The sequence below is a fragment of the Dermochelys coriacea genome, chromosome 6 (assembly GCF_009764565.3).
Source record: "Dermochelys coriacea isolate rDerCor1 chromosome 6, rDerCor1.pri.v4, whole genome shotgun sequence".
In the NCBI taxonomy this organism is placed as follows: domain Eukaryota; kingdom Metazoa; phylum Chordata; order Testudines; family Dermochelyidae; genus Dermochelys; species Dermochelys coriacea.
In genome coordinates, this window is record NC_050073.1 from 61,187,017 (window position 1) to 61,213,701 (window position 26,685).

General features: G+C 44.0%; 1 protein-coding gene across 1 annotated transcript in view; it reads left to right on the plus strand.

Moving 5' to 3' along the window:
- The first annotated feature begins 2,963 nt into the window (after positions 1–2,963).
- The window catches only part of TTC9 (tetratricopeptide repeat domain 9), a 33,240-nt gene continuing 9,518 nt past the window's right edge, over positions 2,964–26,685 (plus strand). The window contains exon 1 of the mRNA XM_038407462.1: positions 2,964–3,417. Within this exon, the coding sequence (XP_038263390.1) occupies positions 3,051–3,417 (367 nt within the window). The 5' untranslated portion in view covers positions 2,964–3,050. The remainder of the gene's footprint in view (positions 3,418–26,685) is intronic.

Consider the following 26,685-nt stretch of genomic DNA (forward strand, 5'->3'; position numbering starts at 1 on the left):
TTCACAATCACCATTTAAATTATGTACTGCTTTTCAATAAATGATTATTTAAATTTAAAATATCAATTTAAATGCTGCGGTTTTTTTGCAAAAGTTGGAAAAATGTCAAAATAAATGTTGACAGTTTTTCATGAAAAGTTTTGTTTTCAAACAAAGGTAATTTTTGACAATAACATTTTTTGTGCCAGAACTTTGCCACTGACTCATCTTATTATTTAGTATTTACATGAACACCCAAAGGCCCCAAAAGAAATTGGGACACCATTGTGCTAGATGCTGTACAACCACATAGAAAGACAATGTCTCTGCCTCTGCACAAGGTTGGGATTAAAAATATTGCTTCTTGTCAAAGATGTCAGACCCTGTGTTCTTTGGTATGTGTTCTGGGGATGCATCTGTTTACTAATGGGTTCTGGGAGGACACACATGCTAATTACTTTTCAAATGACTATTCCATTTTCAACTATTTCTCTTTTATCAGGAGAAACACCTAAATCATTCAGATTCACAGGATCAGCAAAGAGCTGATGCCTACAGGCTATTTTAATGTCAAGAAACATGGTATCACAATTCTGGAAAGCATTAATAGCTCCATGGACAGAGCAGTAGTATGTCCAAGCTAGTGCCTCTGGGGCGTGTGGCTTATAAAAGACTCAACAAACTGGGGGGCTTAGAGGATGTATGGTCGTTATTTTGGTTGTGATACAGAACAACTGTTGAGCATAATTGATCTACCCTCCTGGGATACAAACATTGATAATGTTATGAATGCTGACATGCTAGTGTCTTGAATTGATATATTTTAAATGTTTCTAGGGTCTTCCCTTCCACTTTATCCTCCTTTCCTGGCTTTACTGGCAAATTGGTTGAAACTATAGTAGAGAACAAAATTGTCAGACACATAGCTGAGCATAATTTGTTGAGGAAGAGTCAACATGTTTCTTGTAAAGGGAAATCATGCCTCACCAATCTACTAGAATTCTTTGAGGGGGCCAACAAGCATTTGGACAAGGGGGATCCAGTGGATATAGTGTACTTAGATTTTCAGAAAGCCTATAACAAGGTCCCTCACCAAAGGCTCTTAAGTAAAGTAAGCTGTTTTTGGATAAGAGGGAGGGTCCTCTCATGGATTGGTAACTGATTAAAAGATAGGAAACAAAGGGAAGGAATAAATGGTCAATTTTCAGAATAGAGAGGGGTAAATAATGGTGTCCCCCTGGGTCTGTACTGGAACAGTCTTATTCAACATATTCATAAATGCAGGTTTAAAACAAACAAAAGGAAGTATTTTTTCACACAACGCACAGTCAGTCTGTGGAACTCTTTGCCAGAGGATGTTGTGAAGACTATAACAGGGTTCAAAAAAGAACCACCGGTAGATAAGTTCATGGAGGATAGGTCCATTAATGGCTATTAGCCAGGATGGACAGGGATGGTGTCCCTAGCCTCTGTTTGCCAGAAGCTGGGAATGGGTGAGAGGGGATGGATCTCTTGATAATTGCCTGTTCTGTTCATTCCCTCTGGTGCACCTGGCACTGGCCACTGTTGAAAGACAGGATACTGGTCTAGATGGACCTTTGGTCTGACCCAGTATGGCCACTCTTATGTTCTTTTCCATCTAGCTTTTCCTATACTAGTAAATCCTGCTATGTTTGACAAAGTGTGTCATACTTAGCCTTTCTTCCCTCGAGCATTGTTGGAAATGGCTGTCTTGCTGGTGCGGACTGTGTCCGATGTGTTCAACACCTATTGCAAAGTGTGGTTGACATGCTAAGACTATCTTCTCCTTTCCTCAGGCAAAGTAAATATTCTAAATTCAGTGGCATACACTGGATTGTGTTAAATCAAACTACAATCAAATGCATCTAAAAGGAGATTGCTCGAGTAATTTGAATTGACATTGGACAGTATTGCCACTGGATGGCTAAATGTGACACAATAGGAATTTTCCATCCTTAATTTGTGATTTTCACACACACATTTCTCCTCTAGCTTCTTTGATTAAGACACACACTGTCCATCTCCGGTTTCCAAATTACACAAAAACAGGCCCTCCACCTCTGATTTCTAAATCATAGAGTATTTTTAAAATCAATTATGGAGTGCCTCATTTGAGACAAGAGAAAGTGCTCAACACCTGCCTCTGCAAGTCAGGCCCCTTGAAGATGTTTCAAGGGGAGTACCGTGATTTTTGAATGCTTAGGGTTAGCAATACATTCACACGCACACCCAGTCTCATTTCTACCGGATACATCATGCAACTATCATATCTGAGCGAGCGAAAGGAGGTCTAACGCTCAGCTCAATGGCATTTCTCTATTTCTCCAATGCAATAATTTTGACGTGCCACATCCAATCAATTCCAAAATGTCCTGAAATGGTCTGAGCATAATGGGAGACCGTGGACTTGGTGATGGGGCAAAGCAGACTTGGAGTGGGGGGAGTGGGTGTGTGCAGGGCAAAGCAAGGAATCACAAGAGAATGGGGGGGGGGAGCAGGGACGCAGTAAGGGGGAGTGGAAATGGGGAGGGGGAAACGGGGTCTCTGGGGAGGGGGAGGAGAAAGTGGAAATGGGGAAGGGAAATAGGAAGGGCGGGGGGGGGGGGCACACAGGCAGCGTGGGAGGGGAGAGAAATGGCGGAATACCGGGAGGCCCTAGTGGGGGCCGTGCACTTGGCCTGGAGAAGCCACCGCGTGTGGGACCCTCCAGGAAAAGTAGCGACCCCCCCCCGGCTCTCCTCTCCTCTCCTCTCCCCTCCCTCACACCCAGGGCCAGGGAACTGGAGCTTGCGCCTTGGAGAGCACAAGGGCCTGGCTGCAGAAAGCGACCAGGCGGCTTTTTGTCAGACTTTTTTTAAAATGGGGGGGGGGCGGCGGCGCTGTAGCCTCCCGCCGGCTGCTCCGGACCCTCCCCGTGCTCGGCTGGGCTCCCGCCCGGCTCGGCGCTGCGGGCCCCTTCCGGGTTAGCCGGGGCTCGCTCTCCCCGTGCGCGGGGCAGGCGGCAGGGGCCGCAGGGCGCGGGCGGGGCAGCAGCGCCCGGCAGCGGGAGGATGGGAGCGGGAGGCGGCGCGGCGCAGGGCGGCGCCGGGGCCTTCGGCGGCTTGAAGCCCATTTCCCGCCCGGCGGGGGGGATGGAGCGGCGGAGCCCCGCTGCAGAGCGCTGCCCCGCGGGAGCCCAGGCTGGTGCGGAGCCCGGCGAGCTGCTCCAGCGAGCCCTGGAGTTCAAGAGCCAAGGGGCGCAGTGCTACAAGGACAAGAAATTCCGCGAGGCCATCGGCAAGTACCACCGGGCGCTGCTGGAGCTGAAGGGGCTGCGGCCGCCGCCCGGCTCCTCCGCCAGCCCGGGCGCCGCGCTCACCGCGGAGCAGAGCCAGAGCGCGGAGAGCATCGAGGTTGCTTGTTACACCAGCCTGGCAGGTCAGCGGGGCGCGCCGTCAGGGGCTTGGGTTCCCCCCTGCTCTGCGTCCGGGGGATCCTCGCACCCTGGCCCCCCAGCCCAGAAATAACTTTGCGCGGGGAGGGGGGCGGCTGATCGTGCCCCAGCCTGACTTTCCAGCGCCGCTTGCAAAGCAAGGGCGCAATGACAAGATTGCTGTCTCTCTTCTCCCCCCCCCCCGGTCTTTTCATGCCCCTCACACCAGGAGCACTACAGCAGAGCAGCGGGATTGACTCGGGGGGTCAGGCAGCTCTAAGGCCCTCTTTCCTGGGCAGGGTTTGCCCATTTTTGGTGAAAAATTCTCGGGGTTTCCAAATGCGGCTGTTCGGGTTTTACCCGAATTTTGGACCCCTCCAGTAAGTGAAAATACTGATTCTGTTAAGAAAATCCAAGACGTTGCATTAGGAAGAGGGTTTCTGTTAATAAATGAGTCTAAGTGTATATGGGAGGCTGTTTAAAGTAAGGCAGTGTTGTAGAAGATGCCCACACATGCCTGTGCCTGTATATGTGTAGGTGCTGTTAATGTACTTTGCATGCACTACTTTGACGTTAAATACTCTTACTTTTCTTTACTTGGTGCTTTTTTTCTGCCCTCCCATCTCCCATATTAACCCCTATATTTACCCAGAAAACAGTACAGTTAATTTTTTTTGTAGTGATTTTCACCCATTTTAAAATTGTTGTAATAAACACTGTAGTGTCCAGGAAATGCTAAACAAAATAAAAACCAAAAACAAAGGGTCTCGGGTATTTCTTAGGGGGAACTATGGGTGTGTTTTATAGTCTTATCCCTTCTTCCTCCCTTCCTCACCATTTCTTATTATTAACCAGGAATCGCACATCCCCTCTATATTATACCCTCAGTAATTCCTTTAGTGTGTATGAAATATTATTTTCATATGTTTGAGAGAAGTATTTCTGCTGTTCTATTTGGGAGTGGTGCAGCATTCTGCTAGTCCTTCCTTGCCAAATATAGAGAACACGTATCAAAATCATCTCTTTTTAGGGTTCATCTGCATTCTTATTACTACTACTTAACAGGTGCACACAAGCACTTTAATGTTTGTACAGCTGTTTAAAAATATAAGAGGGAACAGAATTATGATTGTATCGAGTGCTCAGATACATAAAAAGTAAAATTCATTAATTCTCTAAGATTATACAGCATTCTCTTCTTCAGCCTGAGATTGCCTTCAATCCTTTTCACCATAGCTTGCCTGTAATTTACAATATTGGGGGGGGGGGGGTTGTCCGACAACTTCTGGTGTAAGAAAGGAAACATCTGGAAATCATTTTGATAACCACGAATGATACTAGATATATACAAAAATATAAATTTTCTTTTAACTTTTATAGCTAATAGAGTTCTAGCTAGTTGCTAGATACTAGTTGCCACACTAGCCAGTAGATGCTTGATCATCAATGCATTTGACTTGGCTTCCTCCCATCTGCTTTGAATGAATATTCTTATGGAGGGATTACACTGCTTTATAGTTTGATCCTGCAGTTCTTACTCAGACAGAACTTGTGTTGACTTCCACAGGAGCTTTGCCTGGTTAAGGACTGCAAGATCGGAAGCTATTTTAATATCAAAAATCGTATTTTTTATACTTACTAGGAACCTCCAAAAGCAAAAAAACTTGTTTGTGTATATATGGGAGAGAATAAATAAAAAAAAAATTATATTCTCTCCTCTTTCCCCCTAAATTCCACTCTTTTCCAAAATGATGTTTCCTCGTTACTTTGGCAAAAATTTGGCCACAGCCAGGACATTAACATGTCAGCTATTACCTTCACTTTGCACTTGACTTGTCGAGCCACAGCTGGTTAGCTTTGCTTCTTGTTGTTGTGTTGTGCAGTGCTGAAAAAAATGGGGAATAAAGTAGATCAATTTTCTACCCTCACTTACACCCCTGCACGTACACTGAAATCAATGGAGGAGTTTGAATGTAACTGACGGCAGAATTTAGGCCCCTTTTAGAACACATTTTCTAATTGGATATATTATGGTTCCTTTAATTATTATTTAAATGGCATATAGGGAGAGAAAAGGTGTCACTATAATACTGTAATTACCTAAGTGTAATTTTGTCTCTAAAAAAGAAAAGAAAAAAAATCTGTGTTCATGGATGTTTGTTCAAATCAAACATCCTACTCTATGTTTGTAAGGCTTGTTTAGATTGACAATGTTATATAAAGAACCCATAATACCATTAATAGCTTAATACAGTTTAATGTGTTCCTAGTCTTAAAACATTTCTAACAAGAAATATCTTCTCTGTCAGTCCTGAGATATAAATTAGGCATGTATCTAGAAGCTGAATAGATTTGGAAGGGATGGATGTTGTTTGCTTTTTGTTAATATTTCTGCTGAGTATACAAATTGCTCTTGCTGGAAATGTTTACAATCCCTTTTCTGCTGACATAATAATAGTCCCACTTCATTTATTTATTGTTTCTGGTTTGGGTTTGGTTTTTTTGTTTTGTTTTGTTTTTAAACCATTGCTGATTGTATTAAATCTCATAAACAGTGGCAAATAGACAATGGAACAACGTGTGCTTACGGTTTAACCTAGATTTAAACAAATTTTACTTAGCTTTAAATTGTTTAAACACATGAGAAGAGCATATTAACCCTAGACTCATTTGCAGTGTTTCTCTTGTGAAGACACCGAAGCAGGACAAATTCTACTCTTACACTTGGACAATTGTTATACTCGTGTTTTCAATGGGATTGCACATATGTAATAGAGAGCAGAATTTGGCTTCAAAGTGTATGATTTCATGTTTGCCCAATGTAATGTCTTAAAATGTAAACATTGAAAAAATACACAACGTATTAAAGTGGAGAGTCTCCTCTCAGAAAACTGCAGTGTCGCAACTACAAGTCTAGTTCTAGAAGTCAGATTCTAGCAGGATTCTCTTTGAACTGGTGTCCGAAAGGAAAAGGAGTGAGGTCAAGAGGAACTGGTCCGGAACTGCCATAATGATTAGGATGTGTTACTAAAAGAATCTCTGTTGAGAACAGAAAGAGGTGTAGCAGTAGGACTTAATCATGTAAACTGAGGTCCAACAGAAGCCACTGAATTATTTACCCAGAGGGCTCTAGCAAGGAGACATCAACATAACACATACCATTAGGGCAGAAATCAGTATATTTGGTGGGGGAAGTAAGGAGATGGTACAGGATACTCTGCTTCTGAGCACTAGAATTGTATTTTTTTAAAAAACTTAGAATAAATATCTGCATAGTGTTTGGGCTTTGCTAGCAGTATGCACCTAAGAGGAGTATGCACCAATTCTGAGTGAGACAGTTTTATTGGTATAATTCAGGATTATCATCTGAGTGTCCTTATTATCAGGTTTTTTAGTGCTTCCAATCTCTCCACTCAGCTTAGCATTTTGCAAGTCCTTCTTTGCTTTTGCAATGTCATTTTTTGTGTGCCCACTACATTCTCCCGTTTCAGGGATGCATTGCATTGTATATTGTACTTTTTGGGAGACTGTACCAGTCAGGGAAGCACATAGGCTAGGGTAAGTATTCACCGTAATACAGTATTGCCAAATCTTTCAGTTTTATTGCGAGTCTTATGGTATTTGGAGGTTTTCTTAAGTCCAAGCACCTGGAGTCATGCAATCCAATTTTTTTTTTTTTTTTTAAATCTCTAAGTCTCATTGTTTCCGGGGTGGGGTGGGGTGGGGGAGAGCTGGAAAACGTTAATCTTAAAGACTCAAAAAACAGATGACAAATATAAAAATAATAAATTTGGCGTTTTAAAAATCAAAGATTTTTAGGGCAATCCCATGATTTGGGGCGGGGGAACCTCATGATTTTTGAATGTGTGGAGTTGGCAATACTGCTAATATCTCTTGCACTAAGCTACTAGCAATACTATGTTTTTTTTAAGATACAACAGTATGATGGCTTTAAAAGGATTCATCACATCTGTGAAGTCTAGTGTTGCAATGTTTTATAAAGGCCTGCCAAAAAACCCTCCTTTTACCATGAATATTGCTGATCAATTTCACCAAAAACAAGAGCAGCAGCATAGTTTAAGTTCCTTGAAATTGCTAGAATAAAAAAAAATTCTAACAACATAAAGCTCTGTAGAATAAACATATGATTTCAAGGCAAACATAGCTTTAAGAAAATATTTCATTATAACTCATTTACTGTCTGCGACCTTGAGCAAGTCACTTGACCTCTTTTTTGCCTCAATCAGCCCAAATGAAAATAGAGTAAAGAACAGGAACCTCAGGGAAATCCTGATGCTGCACTAGAGGTGAGCTTTCCTGAGTAAAAGGTTATTTAAAAAAATAAAATAAAATAAATGTACGAGGAATGCATGCAGCAAATTTGAACTCACCAAACGTCATTAAAACATTACTAACTGTCCTTTCCATTTATACTACACCTTTCATCTAGAAGGCTCTTAAGTACTTTATGAACCGCATACAAACAGGGATCACACACACACCATAAATTGAACCACCTCTGAGATAGCAATAGCCATTCTGTGCCAGCAACGCTGTATAACAGTTTTCAATCGTGGAAAGGGCTATTTCTGCTCGGGAGGGGTGAACGGGTCTTAGTCCTTGTCATAACCATACAGCTAAGGGTAGTCTAGAATTCCTCCTTACCTGTAAGGGGTTAAGAAGCTCAAATAACCTGGTTGGCACCTGACCAAAAGGACCAATGGAAAAAGAAGATACTTTCAAATCTTGGGGGCGGGAAGGCTTTGTTTTGAGTGGGTTATCTTGGGAAGCAGAGAAGCATCAGGTCAGAAAACTCCTTCTCCTATAAATCAATTCTGAACCAGTCTCTAATATGACAAAAATAGTAAGTAAAACCAGGCAAGGCGAGTTAGATTATCTTTTGTTTTAGCTTGTAAATTTCCCTTTTGCTAGAGGGAGGTTTATTCCTGTTTTTTGTAACTTTGAACTAAGCCTAGAGGGAATTCCTCTGTGTTTGTGAATCTTTTGTTACCCTGTAAGGTTATTTTCCATCCTGATTTTACAGAGGCGATTCTTTTACCCTTTTTTTTTTTAAATAAAATCCTTCTTCTAAGAACTTGATTGATGTCTCTATTGTCCTAAGACCCAAGGGTTTGGGTCTGTGATCACTTTGTAACCAATTGCTTAGGATATTATTCTCAAGCCTCCCCAGGACAGGGGGTGTAAGGGCTTGGGGGGATATTTTGGGGGAATAGGAACTCCAAGTGGTCCTTTCCCTGATTCTTTGTTAAATCACTTGGTGGTAGTAGCGTACCCTCCAAGGGCAAAGAATTTGTGCTTTGGGGAAGTTTTAACCTTAGCTGGTAGAAATAAGCTTAGGGGGTCTTTCATGTGGGTCCCCACATCTGTACCCTAGAGTTCAGAGTGGGGAGGGAACCCTGACAGTCCTTCTGAACACAGCAAAATGCTAAGAGTAGCATAATTTTAATGTTTGTTAGGAGTGAGTGTGAAACAGTGATAGGGAAACTGACAAGTGTTTGCTTAAGGTAGCAGACACCCTAGACCAGGAGTTCTCACAAGAAATTTTTTGGTGGCCTTAGAGTGTGGCCACCCGCTCTTGCTGGTGGCTGCTCTGACAATTTTTCCTAAAATATTTAATTAACTTTAGGAAAAACAAACAAATGTGCACATACACATGTCCAAATCATTGTAATTTATTTATGTAGGATTTTTTTGCAGACTCAATAATAAAAATGTACAGTTTTCTCTATTCTTTACTGGACCTAAACAGAACAGAAACAAAATAAGGTGCTTTGCACATTCTTGTATTTTTGTTGTTTCTTTTGCTTTTTTGGTAGATTTTTTTTTTAGACTTGCTAGTTAGTAAGGCAGCTGCTGTGAAAACTATTATTTGTATGTATCACTTTTCACAGCAGACTTACTAGCTAACTGGGAGGCAGAGAAAAGTGATATTAACAAACATACAAATATCACTTTTCACAGCAGACTTACACAGCCCTGGCAAGCCAGAATTAAGCTGTGGGTGGAGAGGTGGGTAGGGAGGCAGTGGGGGCCAGGGGTGATGTGGGGGATGAGCCTGGCGCAGAAGCCCGAAGCCCCCTAGCTGGGGGATGGAGCCTGAAGCCCTGTGGCCAGAGTCTGGCACCCGCCGCCCCAGGGCTGAAGCCGGAAGCCTGAGCCCCGCCACTCCTGGGAAGGTGGGGAACTCACACCAGCTGCCTGCTCCTCTGCCGTTTGTGGCTCAAGCGGAGGGCTGGGCCCAAGCCCTGCTGGTAGCCCCGGGGGAGGAGCCACTGCTTCCCCTCCCCTCCCCCCATCACTGTCCAGGAGGCTGTGGCCGCAAGAAAAGCCTCTAGTGGCCTCATGCTGCTGAGGTGGCCACATTTGAGAAACACTGCGATCCAGCCATGGCAGGGAGAAGACAACTTCTCCAGTTGAGATGAGTGATAGCCATGTAGATTAGGCATGGTACTGGGAGTCGGGAGATCTGGATTTTATGTCTGGCTCTGATACTAGCTGGCTGTTTCATCTTTAACAAGTCACTTCACTTCCTGGAACCTCAGTTTCCCATCTGTAAAATGAAGATAATACTACTTGCCATCTCTTAGAGATATTGGGAGGCTTAATTAATTACATGAATGAAATTTATTATAAGGGTTTATATATTAATTAAAATGTTGGTAAAGCACTTTAGGATCCTCAACTGGAAGGCACTATATAACTGCAAAGTATTACAGAATGTAATGATCCAAGATGCAATTTAGCCAGTAGCATCCCTCTCTTGCAAAAAGTGTCATGTAGTCTTTTATAACTGTGAATGCGTCAGATCCTCCCTTTTCATCCCATCCAAAAGATGGCACCTCTGGCAGTATAGCAACCCCCTAGCACTACACTGGGGTATTGGCTCGTTGATGACCTAGCACTGGATTCTGCCACCTGTATTCATCATGAGTAGTGCGTTGCTCTGGAAGGAGTGCCACTGAAATAAATAGAACTAATCACAGAGGAAGTTACTATTCAGCATGAATAGGGGTGGCAGAATTTGGCTGTTGGATTGCAATGAGCTAGTAGCTCAAACACCACTATCACTTCCTGGGTTTTCCTTGGAAGCAGTCCCTTCTGAATGGTGAGCAGACCCAACCACAGTTTTGATTATAACTAGATCACCAATGTCCTAGCTGATGATCAAAGTGGACTTGGCTAGTTGTCTGATGTTAACTCTTGGTTCATGTGATAAGAGAATTTGAGAACCTCTGATTTATAGGGTACGATATGATCACAGCCCAAGGTGATACAGGTGCAGACAGGCAGGGAGTGGATGCTGCTTGTGTGAATGTTGGATGTATTTAGATGATGGTCTCAAACACTGTAATATCAATCTTAGGAGAGGCAATGTGAACTACTACTGTAAAATACTTCTGCCATTTTGTTTGGGGGGCTGGTGGGGGAGATCCCTGTTCAGGCAGATGGAGTTACATATGCATGAAAAGGATGGGATGAAAGTTCTTCCAAAACTGGGTAGAGGTAAGCTGCTCTCTGGCCCCTTGCTAACTTTCTAATAGAGTACCTGTCACTGATAGCTTAGGAAGGGAGAAAGCACCTGTGCATAGTAGAGTGTGTGTATTCCTTTTCAAATGGATTCAAAAAATCCATTTGAAAATTGAGATTTTTACAGGCAGAAGTGACACCTCATCCCCAGGTGTCTTTATATTTAAGAGAGGCCTATTAATGCTGATGTGCCACCTATTCACTGTACAGCAGCCCGACTGCCTGTGATGTGCTGCATTTTTTCTGCATGCACAGGACATCCTGTCGGATTCCCCTCTGGAGGAGTTATCCCAACTAGCTGGTGACTGAGGAATGGGCAGGCAGATTAAGTGGTAAGGCAGCAGCATGAAGCTTTCAAAATAAAGTCAAGCAGGGGATGGCAAGAATCGGAAGGTCTAACCAAAACCACGGGGCAGTGATCAACTTTTCTGCTCAAGATGTATTGATTGCTCACCTGCTTTGAGATGTGCATTGATATATTTAATGAAAGGGATTCACAATAGCTTTTCCTGTCAATGTCACCATCTACTCCTCTGAAATTCTGTTCAGGAATTTCCTCCAGCAATTGTTCCCCAGTGAGTCACAACAAATACTAAAAAGAAAAGGAGTACCCGTGGCACCTTAGAGACTAACAAATTTATTAGAGCATAAGCTTTCGTGAGCTACAGCTCACTTCATCGGATGCATTTGGTGGAAAAAAACAAATTTCCACCAAATGCATCCGATGAAGTGAGCTGTAGCTCACGAAAGCTTATGCTCTAATAAATTTGTTAGTCTCTAAGGTGCCACGGGTACTCCTTTTCTTTTTGCGAATACAGACTAACACGGCTGCTACTCTGAAACAACAAATACTCTTACACTTCCTCGTATCCTAATAAATAGCTTATGTAGGGTGGGTCCAGGGGTTGGAATCACACCAGACTGGACTGTATTAAGATTCTACCCCCAAGTCCAATAAGCCCTGCACTTAAAATGCAGCCCTAATGAGGGAGAACAATAGGAAGAGAGGAAGAGCAAAGGATGCATGAGATGAGGTATAATTAAAAGGGAGAGGTCAAATTTTGCCACCCTACCAGTTTCTTCTTTTATGTGCAACTGAATAATAATGTGGAAAGGTGGTAGCAGCAGCAATAACCAATGATAAAAAAGTTACAGTTGTTTTAAACTGCACACTGTGTTCTTGTTTGTTTTTAAATGTGGACGTTAAGGTTTTGACAGTGCTGGAAGGTCCTTCTATAAAGTAGCTGAGCTGTCTCTGGAATAACATTGAGCACTTCCCGACTTCAGAGCACTTAACATTCACAAGCTAATTATTCCTCATAAGCTCTATGTGAGGCAGGAAGTATTATCCCCATATGTAGAGATGAGAAACTGAGGCACAGGGAGGTTCAGTGACTTACCCAAGGATACACAGCAAGGCAGTGACTGAAGTGCATTTAGAACTCAGGAACTCCTGACTCCTAGCCTTGTGCTTAGATCACATCTCTCTGAGTGCCAAACTTCTCCTGACTGTCCTGACACAATGTGCACTAAATATAGTAAAGCCTCCCTCTACGAATAGTCTCTTTGTTCACATGTGAGTTGATCCTACCCTAAAACATGCCAGCTGGTGCTAATAATATATTGAATACATTGAACAGAGCTATCATACTCTAAACCAGTGGTCCCCAAACTTTTTATGTTATGCCCTTCCTCACCCATAATGTAATCTGTCGACGTCCCCCTGGGGGTGGGGCTGGGAGCCGGAAGCTGGGCCAGGAGCCAAAGCCAGGGCCTCAGCTGGGGGTGGGGCTGGGGCTGGAGCCAGAGTGGAGCTGGGAGCAGACCGGGGCTGGGTGGCGCTCCCTTCCTGCCCCCTTTGGGGGCTGGTCCGTGTCTCCCTGAATGTTCCTCTGCACTCCCTGTAGTTTGGGAACCATTGTTCTAAACAGTGGCATAGAGTTTAGAAAAGAAGAAATCTAATAAAGGGAGGAACTTGATAATGAAGCAAGCCTATAACATGAAGACCATCTATACCAAAAGTTTACTTGGCTAGTCGTTTTCTTTGTTCTCTTTGGTGATATTTCATAACTTCGCAGGTGAAGAACAATCACAGAGATGGAAGACAGCTACCTATGCATTTGTGTTTGGTTTCAACTCACTTGGGTGACTATTCCAGAGTCTCACAGGGGTTTTTAAGCCTTTCCATAGTGTGAGAGTTATTCCTAGCTGCTCAACAACTTGTCTCCTTCTGTTCATTCTTGCTTCTCAGCCTGTCCCTCAAGCATCTCATCCTGGATGTTTCACAGTAAATTTAAGATTAGTATGGCTAAAGCTGACCTCCTGATCTTTCCTTCAAAATCCTCTCCATTCTCTCCACTGCACTCTCCATAACTGTTAAAACACCATCACCCTGAGGCTGATTAAAATCTTGGTATAAAATCTTCAGCTTCTCCACTCTCATGCCTCTGGGCCACATCCATAGCTTCCCACTTCTTCCATAGCATTTCTAAGGTCTGGTCTTTACCCCGTTCATGCATCACACCTGGCTTGACCCAGACTCTGCTAGTCATCTCTTGACTGCAGCTTGTTAACTGATCCAAGCACACAGGCCACCCACAGCCCAGGCCTGACACCTGCTCTTTGAATTCCTCCACTGGCTCTCTTTTACAAGTTCAAGCTTTTTTCTCACCTTGAAGGCCCTTCACAGCTCTCTTCCCTTTTGCTTATCTTTTATCATACTGTCCCATATTCCTCCACTCTGCCAACAATGGTAGCCACATCCACCCCTTTATCAGATTCTCACAGCAATGTCACTGTGTCTTGCTCCTCCACAGTGCCCTTCCTCACACAATGCTCCCTCAAACTGATCCATAATACAAACCACCCATCTCTCCTCAAGACCCACCTCTGCAGTGACTGCTGACAGGAAATCAGTCAATTTACATGTATTTCCTCTGTTTATAATTTTTAAAAAGCAAATATCTATACAAATTGTACATCTGACATCACTCACCTCTTGTATGTCACTTGTCTTCATAGATTGTGAATTCTTGAGATTAGGGACTTATGTTTTAGTATGTAATTGTACAGCATGCAGCACAATGGGGCCCTGAAGACTATTGTGGCATCTAGGATTAAATAATAATCGTGATTAACTCAATTTGTGCAGACCAACTTCCCATCCCAAAGCGATTCACTACAGCTAGATGGAGATCTGTTATATATCAACATCTGTGGACCACTAGGGATCTAGTTGTTGACCTGGTGCTGGCTCCTTCCTCTTGTTTCCACCTGATTGCATAGGCATCCAGGCTCTTCTTTGCAGTGAAGATCGAGGATGCCCATTAGGAAGTTCTCACCCCTGCCTTGCACAGCCCCAGCTTTTCCTTTTTTCCATCGTTAAAGTGTAGTCAAAATCCTGTCTTTGTGACTGCTCAGTCTGTTGCCATGGAGGTCATTGTGACATCACAGATTCAGCGTTCTGTGACTTACTTCCCTGCAGGCACAGATGAAGAAGCAGGAACCTTTTGTGTAAAACAAAACAGCTTTGAAAATCGGCAAACATTCTTATGTTTCCCTTTGCCAGGCATATTAGGTTTGGATGTGTTACAAGTCTGTCCTGCTAAGGCTCATGCTTTATTAACCACTGCTCACAAATCCCCTCCCCCTTTCCTGTGTCATCTGATTGCATAATACCAGCATGCATTTGCCACATCCAGTTGGTAGCAGGCTTTTACTTGGAAAGTTCTGCATCACTGACAACAACAACTCCTCTTGCCTCTGAACTGCAGGCTGCAGAACTCCACTATTCATGTCCATTGATCTAGTTCCCTAAGAGCTATTGAGAGAAGTGGTTGGGTCAGCAATCAAAGAACCATCCTTAACTAATCTATTCTATATAGGTTTTTATAAACACTTATCTCTTTAGTATCTGAGCACCTTCCAGTAGTGCATTAAGCATCATGTCTGTCACATGTTGTTTGTTCTTATCTCCTCTCCTCAGAGGGAGAAACCTGTGCAGTGATGTCTTGCAGTAGGGTGTGTCTTTATATTTTAAATATACCTGTTGCTATGTGTTTATATTAAAGAAGGCAGTGCCAAAGTAATGCACCTTGCAATTACTGCGGAAAGTGATGAGGTTTGTGGTGGTCCTTTGTTCCTGGCTGAATTCATTCCATAGACTCAGATCACCCTGGGGAAAGCTCTGTCTCCTGCATAGATGCGCTTTACTCTTACTGTTGAGAGTTCCATTGTACCAGAGGAACAGAATTGTCGATCGCAGGCTTTATAGAGCATCACACAATCTTTTGGATAGCCTTGGCCAATCCATGGAGCACTTTGAAGATAAGGAGCGAGACCTTAAACTTGATTTGAAATTCTATGGGGAAGCCAGTGTAGGGAGCAGAGGACAAGTTTGATATGTTTGCAGTAGCCTGTGTTGCTCAGGTGTGCTGCAGTGTTCTGAACTAGTTGGAGTTTCCTAAGTGCTGAAGGTTTCATGCCTAGGTGTATCTCATTGCTGTAGTCTGGCTGAAAGGTGACGAAGGCATGAATAATTGAAGCCAGGTCCCCATCCACCAGGATGGGATGGAGTCTTCTAGTCAAGCAGAGCTGGTAGAAAGCAGTACTTGCAGATACTGCTATGCAAGAGCTTAGCATCAGCGAGAAATCAGAGTGCTGCTAGACTATGGACTGAATTGACCAATTGTGGGTGCGTATCTTCAATGAAAACTGCATGTGGTTGCAAGCTCTTCAAAATACTTTCCTGTATCCACCAGCATCGCTGCTGTCTTGTTAAGATTCAGCTTCAGCTAGCTGTTCATCTATGAGCCGATATCATCCATGACTGGGCCAACCTCATGGTAGTGGTGTGGTCCTGTGTGTGAAGGATAGGTAGAGCTGTGTGTCATCTGCAAATTGTTGGCACTTGAGTCTATGTTATCTGACCATTTCACCTAGTGCTTACATGTCAATGTGAAAAGGACTGAAGAGAGAAGTGATCATTGCAGGACTCCACAATTGAGTGGTCTAGTGGTGGAGATGCCTTTTCCCATCACTGCTTCTTGGGTGTATCCCTCCAGGAAGGACTATTTTCATGCATTACCCTGGATCTCTGCCACTTCTCTTGGGTGAGATAGCAGAATCGGATAGTCAACAGCATTGAATGCTGCAGAGAGGTCCTGGAGGATGAGAATAAAGGTGTGTCCTCTCTCTGTCTACTGACAGGAGATCATTCATCAGTACCACTAAGGAGGTTTCAGTTCCATGTCCTGGCCTGAATCCAGACTGAGCTGGATTTAGACCGTTAGCTTCAGTTAGAGGGGCTTGTGGCCTTTTGCTAGCTTCTCTGTGAGCTTGCTCAGGCATGGGAGGTTTGATACTGGGCACTGTGTGGCTAGGACTGAAGTATCCATGGGGGGTTCGTCAGCGTTGGTCAGACTGTTGCGTGTTTGAAGGAGGAAGGGAACATTCCTTCACTCAGTGAGGCATGGCTCTTTCCATCAGGAGTGGCACCAGTTGGTCGTGACTCTCATTCACAAGCTAGGAAGTAGTCCCCGTGTTTCCCTCAGAGTTTAACTCTTGAGGCTTTGGAGTGCATTGCATCTCTGAGGGATTGACTGAACCGTCAGATCTCAGTCCTGCTTTACTATTCCACTTTGGCCACCTGTGTGTGATCTAAGCCAACAGATAACTCCCTGCTTGCATGAAATCAAGTTAAGTGTCTGTCTTGCCATGTTCCCCTTGCTCCCTAAAGCAAGGGCTTCGATCCTACACAATGTAACCTAATCAGGTAGTGGAGGGAGTTCTCCACCTATTTGCTGCAATCCTGAGACTCTGTGTAGCCTGTTGGGGCTGTGACTTCATACCTGCCCACTGGTTCACTCAAGGACTTTGCCAGTCTGAAATACTCAGCTGTTGGGTCCAGGCAGCAGGCTACTCACCTGCCTCCCAGCAAAGATGGGCAGGAGGGGCAGAGAATAGGTGCAGCCTTGCCTTGGATCCATCCCTCATATTCACTGACCAGAGTTGCTGAGCTGGAGTGGTATAGGCCTCCTGCTCTGAGAAGCAAGTGAGAAGCAGGAAACATGTCAGTCACATGGAAGTTTATCCCAGAGTCACAATGCTTCCTGGGGCTACTCCTACACTGGTCCCCCCCCTGGTTCTGGGCTGTACCCAAAGTCACAATCTAGCCCACAATTTTCAGTCCTCCTGAGATGAAGTGTGCCCAATGCAGTGATTTCTGCCGTAGTCCACAAACAGCCTGAAGCAACAGCCCTGTGAGGTGAACTGCTCCATGCATCTCAATGGGGTGTTAAGACCTCTGGCTCTAGGTGCCCTGCAATACCATGTGGCTATAGGAGAAGAGTGCACTGGGCCCTGCCTATCCACCCAAGTAGTACATCCTGGGGAGGCTTCCCTTGCTGCTACACTGGTCTCTCTAGGGGAATAACCATTCCAGCTACTTATGATGGGGGCACCCCACTTCTGCTCCTGCAGGGAGGAAGGGGGGTCCATGCTACTACCCTTGCCTCTGAGGGGAGACAGCTCCCCCTCCACCACTACAGGGTTGGGTCTGCAGGAGTGAAGCCATGGAGGATCTGTGTCATGGTGTGCCCAGGGTCTTGCATTTCCTTGACCTGGCCCTAGCCCTGAAAAGACCCTCTGGCCACACTCTTTTGGACCTTCAAAAACAAAAAAAAATTAAATCAGAACCTGCTCCGTGTCCCAGGCTATGCTGCTTGTGTCAAAGGGTGTAGCAGAGAGTTACACTTCAACTCCTACTTCAGACACAGATTTTTTTTTTAACGCAACTGTAATTCAAATCCCTGGCAACTATCCTCTTAAATTATTTGCAGCGATTAAGGGCTCAAGCCTTGGGAGTTTGTGCACGCTCCAAGAAAACAAGAGCAGCATAATATCCAAAGCCATGCAGGAATCACAGAGAAGAAATATCAGAATTCTTTTATGTATACATTGCTACATTCCCATACCTAACTGCTCTAGCATAACTGGAAGCAAGGAGAAAGCCATCCCAGTTCCTGTGATTAATAAATTTTGCATTATGTTAGGGTGTTTCCTTTTACTACTATACTTACATTTTGTTTTTAGGAAAAAAAAAAGGATTAATCTGTGGAACTCATTGTCACAAGGTATCATTAAGGGAAATAACCTAATAGGATTTATAAAAGGATTAGACACTTACAACTAATAACTTTCACAGCTACATTAGATAGGATCAGAATTGTACAAGGGATATTAAACTTTCATGTTTCAGGGCCAAACTCTAACTTGCTTGGGATTATGTTGGATGCATGAAAACTCAGGCTGAGGGCAAGTGTCCATGGCCAGGTGATTCCATAATGGTTAATTATTGGGTTTCTTGTACCTTCCTTTGAACAACATAACTGGTCACTGTCAGAGACAGGATATTATACTGGATGAACTGGTGGTCTGATCCAATACAGCAGTTCCTATGTTCCTAGCTTCTGCAGATAAACTTGCTGCTTGGGATAAAAACTTTATCAATATAACTGCATCAATACTAGGTGGCTTCAGCTGGTACAGATATGTTGGTCAAGAATCATACCTCTTCACATCCCTGACTACCATAGCTGTCTGCAGTGCAGACTTGGCCTTAATGTGGGAAGTTGGCGTACTAAAATGATCATTGGTACAGAATTTGAATGGCTCAGCGTTTTAATAAGAGCACCACCTCTCCCTATTTGTTTCCTGCTTAACACCGAGTTGCATTTTAAACAGGGTGGAGTGTAGTTCAAGTCCTGGACCCTGGGTGAGAGCAAATGAATAAGCCAGCCAGAGTGACAGGCTTTATGTTTTCTGTCCTTCATATACACTGTCCCTAAAGTTGAAGGTCCTGGAGTCAGGAGAGGATAGGATCTAATGCTCTTTAGGACTGGTCAGCAATCTACTGCTGTGCTGGCATCCATCGAGGTATGTCAATAATATAGAAGTAACTCTGTATCTGGTAGCAAAGGACAGGAGAGAAATTACAGCTGAACTGGAGGAGGGACTGGTTGCATTACAAAGGTACATTCCAGAAAAGTAACAGATTGTCAGGTGAAAGTATTCCTGCACTCCTGATCAGGACAAGGATGCTGAATACACAGTGCTCAAACCTGAGGCTAGATGGTGATAGCATTCCAGTTCGAATCAATAGTGGATGCCATAATGAGGCATGGATGAGAGGAGGCCTTGAAGATAACTGGCTCCCAATCTCTACAGAACCTTGTAGATAATCATGAACACCTTCAGCTGTACCAGGAGGTGAATGAAAGCCAGGGCAGGCCATGGAGCCTAGGTGTTGTGTGCCCACGTTAGCTTACTTGGTTTATTAGGCAGGATAATGCACTAACTTTTAGCATCTGAGTGATCATCAAGGGCAGCTCCAAATTGAACCCATTGGCAGAAATCCAGTGCGGAGGCAATAATGGCATGGATTACTATGTCAATTACGTCATATGAGGAGAAGGGTCATAGTCTTCAAGCCAGCTTTAGATTCTTTTTACTCTACTGCTGTCACTCCCTCCGGGTGCTTCTCCCTTCCTACCAGCATCCCCTCTATCTGGTCTTGAGTGTATTTAAGCTGGCCATCTTTCATTCAGGCCCTCGCTTTGGCCATATAGCTATTCCTGCAATGCAGCACCTTTCATTAGAAAGGATCCCCTAACTTCACACACGATATATACTTGTAGAAGCTATTTGCCCAATAGATAGGTGTCCAGGACCTTGCTACCAAGGATCTGTTTTGCTGGCCCAAATAAACTAGAAATTCAGGGAACTTTGGCCTCTGCAGCAAGCCTTTTGTTGCACTCTAAGCACTAGCCCTATGGCCATACTCTCTGCCTAAAATTCCTTCCTGCTATCCAGAGTCAGGGTACATCTGATGAATTTGTTGATCCCTCTTCAGACATTATCTGCTGTTGTCCTACAGAAATGAGACAAGAGACTGGAGCCCCATGGTTGGCTGTGGTAGAACTAGTGGGAAAAAGAAGCATTTGAATGGCATTGACAAGAGGATAAAGCAACAGGGAAGGAGTATGTGACATGGAACTGGGCCTCTGGGGAGAGAAAGATTCAGTGTGGGTGGAAAATGCTCGACAGAGAGAAACAATAACAAAGGGACTCTGGAATAGATTCAGAAGGCAAAACACAGGCAGCTGGGCTAGATGAGTATTGACTTTAAAAGATAAAGCTAGGTCAGGGATTACTGGGATAATTGTAAGTGGAGTCAGAAAGAAGGAAACCTCCAGAGGATTTAACCTGTCTGAACAACAATAGCAACTGTGACCAAAAGAGAGAGAGAAAAAAGAGACGCTCCTGTCTCTGACTGGCTGCAGGGGAGAAAAATGTTTGTGGAAGAAACATGACCTACTAGTTATTGCAGGGAACCAGGCTCTGCTCTTGGTTCTGCTATTGACTCACTGTGTTACTGGATGCAAATCACTTAGAACGCAGAGCTCCTGAATCCCCTTTCCATTCAAAGGGGCTTGAATTAGAGGCTCTAGTTTGTGGCCTCTCTCTACTGTCACCTTTTTATTTTTATTTTGTTGGAACAACATTTATTTTTGCACATTTAGAGAGGGATTTTGCCACAAAGTCTGTCTCGTCTGCCTGCCATCATTTGACCATTCCTTTGGCTGTGCCCTAGTGGAAATTCTGTTAGGCTACTTTGGTTGACCTCTGTTGGTTTAATTTGGAGGGCCAGTAACTATAGGAAGCTGTAGCCCAATATACTCATTGCTGTGCTCCAAAGACTACCAAGCCAACTGGAAGCCATGAGAACCAGTTGAAAACTTAGACTGTAATTCCACTAGGGTTATCTTTGCGAAGGTTGAGGGGAGATATGATTGCTCTCTATAAATATATCAGAGGGATAAATACAGGAGAGGGAGAGGAATTATTTCAGCTGGGCACCAATGTGGACACAAGAACAAATGGGTATAAACTGGCCACCAGGAAGTTTAGACTTGAAATCAGACGAAGGTTTTTAACCATCAGAGGAGTGAAGTTTTGGAATAACCTTCCAAGGGAAGCAGTGGGGGCAAAAGATCTATCTGGTTTTAAGATTCTACTCGATAAGTTTATGGAGGAGATGGTATGATGGGATAATGGGATTTTGGTAAGTAATTGATCTTTAAATATTCAGGGTAAATAGGCCAAATCCCCTGAGATGGGATATTAGATGGATGGGATCTGATTTACTATTGAAAATTCTTTCCTGGGTATCTGGCTGGTGAATCTTGCCCATGTGCTCAGGGTTTGGCTGATTGCCATGTTTGGGGTCGGGAGGGAGTTTTCCTCCAGGGCAGATTGGAGAGGCCCTGGAGGTTTTTTTTTTTTTGCCTTCCTCTGTAGCATGGGGCATGGTTGACTGGAGGGAGGCTTCTCTGCTCCTTGAAGTTTTGAACCATGATTTGAGGACTTCAATAGCTTAGACATGGGTGAGGTTTTTCATAGGAGTGGTGGGTGACATTCTGTGGCCTGCGCTGTGCAGGAGGTCGGACTAGATGATCAGAGTGGTCCCTTCTGACCTTAGTATCTATGAATCTATGAATCAATACAAATTTTAGTCTCGTTCTAAAGGAAAACTGCAGCTTCATACAACTGCAATGCTAGTCACTGCGGCTAATGAAAAAGAAGCATAAATCGCAACAAAAACAAATTACTATCTAAAAAGATAACTTTTAAAAAAGAATAACTGGTATTCAAATAGGCCGCTGCCCCCTTGAAAGTCTGAGATACAGAAGATCCAGTGCAGCATTTGAATGCATGGGAAAGGCAAGAAACCTTCATAGCTGTTGCAAGTTAAGTGTTTACACATTCAAATGATGAGCTCCATTTCCCGTATCTCAAACTATATCCTGAAGCAGGACTTCCTGCTAGGAATTAGCTGTGAAGTGATGGCTATCAGGGAGACAAATGCAGCATTAATAATTGTGGTGATAGGGAGTGGGTGACGTTTCTGAAAAGAGTTTGGAAACATATTTTTACAAATGGATGAACCTTACCAATAATGATTGCTCACCTGTGCCAGTCAGACTCTTACAGACAGCAGCATAATGACCCTTTGCATCACATGGCAGGAATATCCAGGACTCAGGAGCAGCAGAGAAACAACCCATCCTAGAAGGCTAGGCAAGAGAGTCTGTCCGGGAAGATTGAGCTGAGAGGAACAGTCAGAATCTGTCTGGGAGTAGAGAACTAGGCTGAAAGGATATGTATGAATGGAGGCTTGGAAGAAGCAGCTACCTGAGACCCACAAAGTGTTGGAATATCCACACCTAATTTAGCATTAATCAGCCCCTGCAGAGATGTCATACAATCTGGATTCTAATTTCATACACAGTCTCCTACATGTAATAACAAGAAGGCATATTTACACAGCCTTGGTAGGTGTAGAGGAGGAGTAAATGAGAGCTGCTACTTACTAGAAAGTTGTACTGTCACTTTAATTTTCCCTGCTCATCCCATTAAGGCAGTCCAGGAACTAGTTGTCAGCTAATTGGATTATTGCTAGATGTTATCAAGATGGCTATAATTAGCCAGAAAATCACCTTTGTTTGCAGGCTTGCGATATGGAGGGGGAAGGGGAATATTTCATGGGAGAGAGTTGGTCTGGAAACTCTTCAGATCCTAATGATTCATTCATATCTAGAGGTTACAGCATGTGGCATTTCTCTAACAAAGAATACCTCTAATCTTCACTCTTTGAGGGTATGTTGGGAACTCTGGCTAACATCTTTGAAAGGCACAGCCCACTTGATGTGTAGGGGAAGAGAAGGATCTGATACAGCCTCTGTTCTGCCCCCACATTATAAAGGTTTCTCAAGTTCCTTTTCATCCCTTGTGGCTCTTTTTTTTCCCCCTACCAGTTTGGATTCTTGTCAAAGAATTTGGTAGAGATTAAAAAGTGAGGTTTACACGTAAAGGGGGCCCTCTGCATACTAGAGATGGGCCTGGAACAAAACTCTGATTCCAAATACCCCGAACTTGAGTTAGTTTGGATTCTCAACTGGCCTGTGTGTGTGTCTGTCTTTTTCCCCCCTCTCTCTCCATAGATATATAGATATAAAAACAGACACAAACCGTACATTAAAAGAACACTATTGAGGTTGCAAAATTAGACACTTGGAAGTTAGGAGATACCAAAATTAAAGTTTCTGTGCAAGCTTAACTCAATCCCCTTGTGCGTATGCATTGTGATATACACTTTCATTACATGGTCACATACTAGTTCTTCCACAGGAACCCCACCTACATCCCCACTGGCCCTAAAGCCTCATATCCCTTCCTGGGCTCCTCATCCAATCTCAATGGCCCTCTCCAGGCTCTGTGGCCTAGTTTCTTTGCCTAGCCAGTCCCAGTTCTCTACCTGCAGCCCAGCTCCTCCTCAGATTGGTTTCCCCTCCCCTGTCACATCATACCCCTGGTTCTCAGTCCCAGTCCATCCCTGTCTCCCCCAGCGCCTCATCCAGTCTTGGTCCATCCCCCTGAATACCTGCTGGCTCCCAGTTCCCCACAACCTATTTCTCTTCCCAGCTACTAGTCCTAGTCTCCTTGCTCATCCACCATAACTTCCAGTCCCAGTTTTCCTCTGCTCCCTGCTAGCCTCTCTTCCAGTTTCTGCTCCCCATCTCCCTCACCCCAAGTTCCTTGTCCCAATTTACTCCCCACCACGCCACCAAGAGCCAGTTCTTGTCCCATCTCCATTTGACTCAGGCAACTTCCTACTCCATAAATCCTGGGTCAGGAGGGTGTCACTGAGAGCACAGAAGACAGTCTCCCTGCTCTCAGTTCTGGTGCCTGGACCCTGACCCAGACCTGGACCCAGCATGAGCAATAGTCCAGAGGGGCAATTGCACGGAAAGTCATGCTTAACCTCAGGCTGGAGCATATCCAGCATGGACAGAATTTTCAAGGAATGTAGCAACTAAAATCTAAGTAGTTTGTACTCAGTGTGTATGAAACATGCGTTTTCAAAGGTTTAGAATTGGTCCAAATTTGGGATTTTCACAGGGATGACAAAGGCACATCCTTGAAACAACCCCTTCCCCCTCGACAAATATCAAATCCCTACTCCAAAGCATGGGGGTACTAGTGCTTTTTTAAAAAAAAAAAATCAAAATGTTTTAATGAGGGAAAACAATTATTTTTCCTGGGCTTGTTCTCTGAAATAGATGAACCATTATGGCTGGGGGGAAAAAAAATCCTCCTGAGGCAACACCCATTATGGAAAAATTCATCTGAAACTGTTAAAGTTTGGCAAAGTTATAAGCAACTGAAAACAAAAATCTTATAATGGGAAGTGCCTGGCAACGTTAATAATAGGTGGTGTGCCTATTACCAGCCCTGCCTATAATAATGGACTTTCCTGAAACCACAGATCCAAACACCCCTGAAATGTGTGAAACATAAATTTGTGACTCAAGACATTCTCTCTGGCAAAGCATTTTTTAATCCTATTGGGAGAGCAGCAAGTGGAATCTCTGATCATAACTAACACAATGCACTACACCTGAGGAACATGCCAGGTGCACTGGTCCAGAGGGATAGGGATATACGAATCTGGTTTCCATACTAATTTGGCTCACTCTTTTTACTGTTTCATAAAAGTGGATAGATCTTAGGCCTGGTCTGCAGTGCGATTTTAGACATTGGTATAGATTGTGTCTATACTAGAGGTTTGCTCTGGTGCAGCTACACCAGTGGCAAAAATCCCAGCATAGTCAAGACCTTAAACAACTTTACCAAAACCCAAATACCCTTATTTTAGATTTCATTACAAACCCCTAACTTAGCCCAGATTTACCCCAAAATTCACAAAATTTTGGGTTAAGCAGCGTTGTTTTAGTAAACTGGCTAGTTCCCCAAGGCTGCTGGGGAGATTTCTACTGAAAAACATGAAACGGGGCAGTTTCAGATGCGCTTTGCTTTGAATTTTTGGGGTTCCTCAAAATGAAACTCCCAGGGCCTTAACTACTCTAGCCATGTTTCCTTTAAACTTCCCACCATTGCCAACAGGGGCCAACAATGGTGCAAGCTGTAGATTTGGGGTGTTTAAGCCTACGCTGTGCAGAATTAGACAATTGAACCAAAGTGGCCACGTTCCACACATCTCTACTTAGATAGTAACATTCAGTTGCAAAGTTAGGTGGGCAGGGACCTCCCTCAGAGCTTTTGCTAGTGAGAGTACCTTGCCCTCCTGTAGTACATTTCACCGCATGATCTCAAAGTACTTTATAGACCACAGGTGCCAACTTTTCATTGTGCCGGGAATGTTAATCCCTGGCTCTGCTCCAGTCCCTGCCCCACGCCACCCCTTCCCGCAGTGCCACACCTCCGCCCTGCTTCTTCCTGTCCCTGCTCCACCCCTGCCCCGTTCCATCCCCTCCCCGAGCGCACTGCATCCTCACTCCTCCCCCCAGCCTCCTGCATGCCACGAAACAGTGTTGGGAGGGAGAGGTAGGCACTGATTGGCGGGTGGGAGGCACTGGGGGGAGGTGGTGGCACTGATTGGGGGGGCTGCTGGTGGGTGGGAGGCAGCCACCATTTTTTCCCTGTGGATGCTTCAGCCCCAGAGAACCCACAGAGTCGGTGCCTATAGACAATAACGTAGTGGCTCTCAGCACCCCCACTATAAAAATAGCTCCAGCATCTCTGCTGTGAGGAGTGTAATTTTATAGATGAGTAAAACAGAAGCAAAGAGGTTATGTTTCCCAAGTTCACATAGTCACTAGCAGAGCTGAGAATAGAACTCAGCCAGAATAGGCTAACCATTAGACAACACTGCCACTGGAAAAGATTCCCTACATGCCAAGTTGGAAAGAAAAGTCCTTCTTCAAGAATGGCACATTCTTCCAAGCATTTAAGACGTATTGTAAAGGTTGTTGTGTAGGGCTTTGATATCAGTTTGATATCAAGGGAGCGGAAGGAAGGTCTGTATAAACCACAGTCTCATTTGGTCTCCTCCAGAACAGCCTGTACCTGAAAAGCCTCATTGGAGACCTATTCCACAGAGAGCCAGGGTGATGAAATGTTTGATACCGTAAACACACACTGCCAGCCATAGACAGACAAGTCTATTTAGGAATAACAACTTTTTAAAAACAATTCTTCCCTGACCGACTTAGGAAGAAAGTTTTAAAAAGATGTATTATTAACAGCTTCAAGATGTACATTATAAAGTAATCATATCCACAGTCATCTCTAATCTCTTATATTATGGACAAAGGAGATGGTTCTTAATGAAGCAAAGTGAGTATAAGAATACATGCTCTAAATATTTGTAAGGGACACTCCCTTGAGAAATATAGTTAGAAAAGTGACAGTCAGAATGGCCCCTTCTCACTCACCATAGCTATTTCCTGCATTTCCCAGTCAAATCTGGTCACGTTGCTGAGACAAACAAGTATCCATTATGTTAGCCCCACAGAACCAACTCCACTATGTCTCGTGCATCAGCAAAACCAGCAGCAGCTAAATTATGTTTGCAGAATCTTTATTGCTAATGTCACAAGAAGGAGCCCAGCTGGATTTTCAGAATACAGGTTGAGTTTGTGGAACTGCCAGTTTAAAAAAAAGTCATCAATGGAGCAAGTTTGGCTATGGAATATTTGAGATAATCTGAGTAAGTGTGTCATTTTTACAGAAACACTTCTATTACTGTAACTGGAGAGATCAAGGAGTAAAAGAACCGGGGAGACTAAACCCCCACTCCCCTT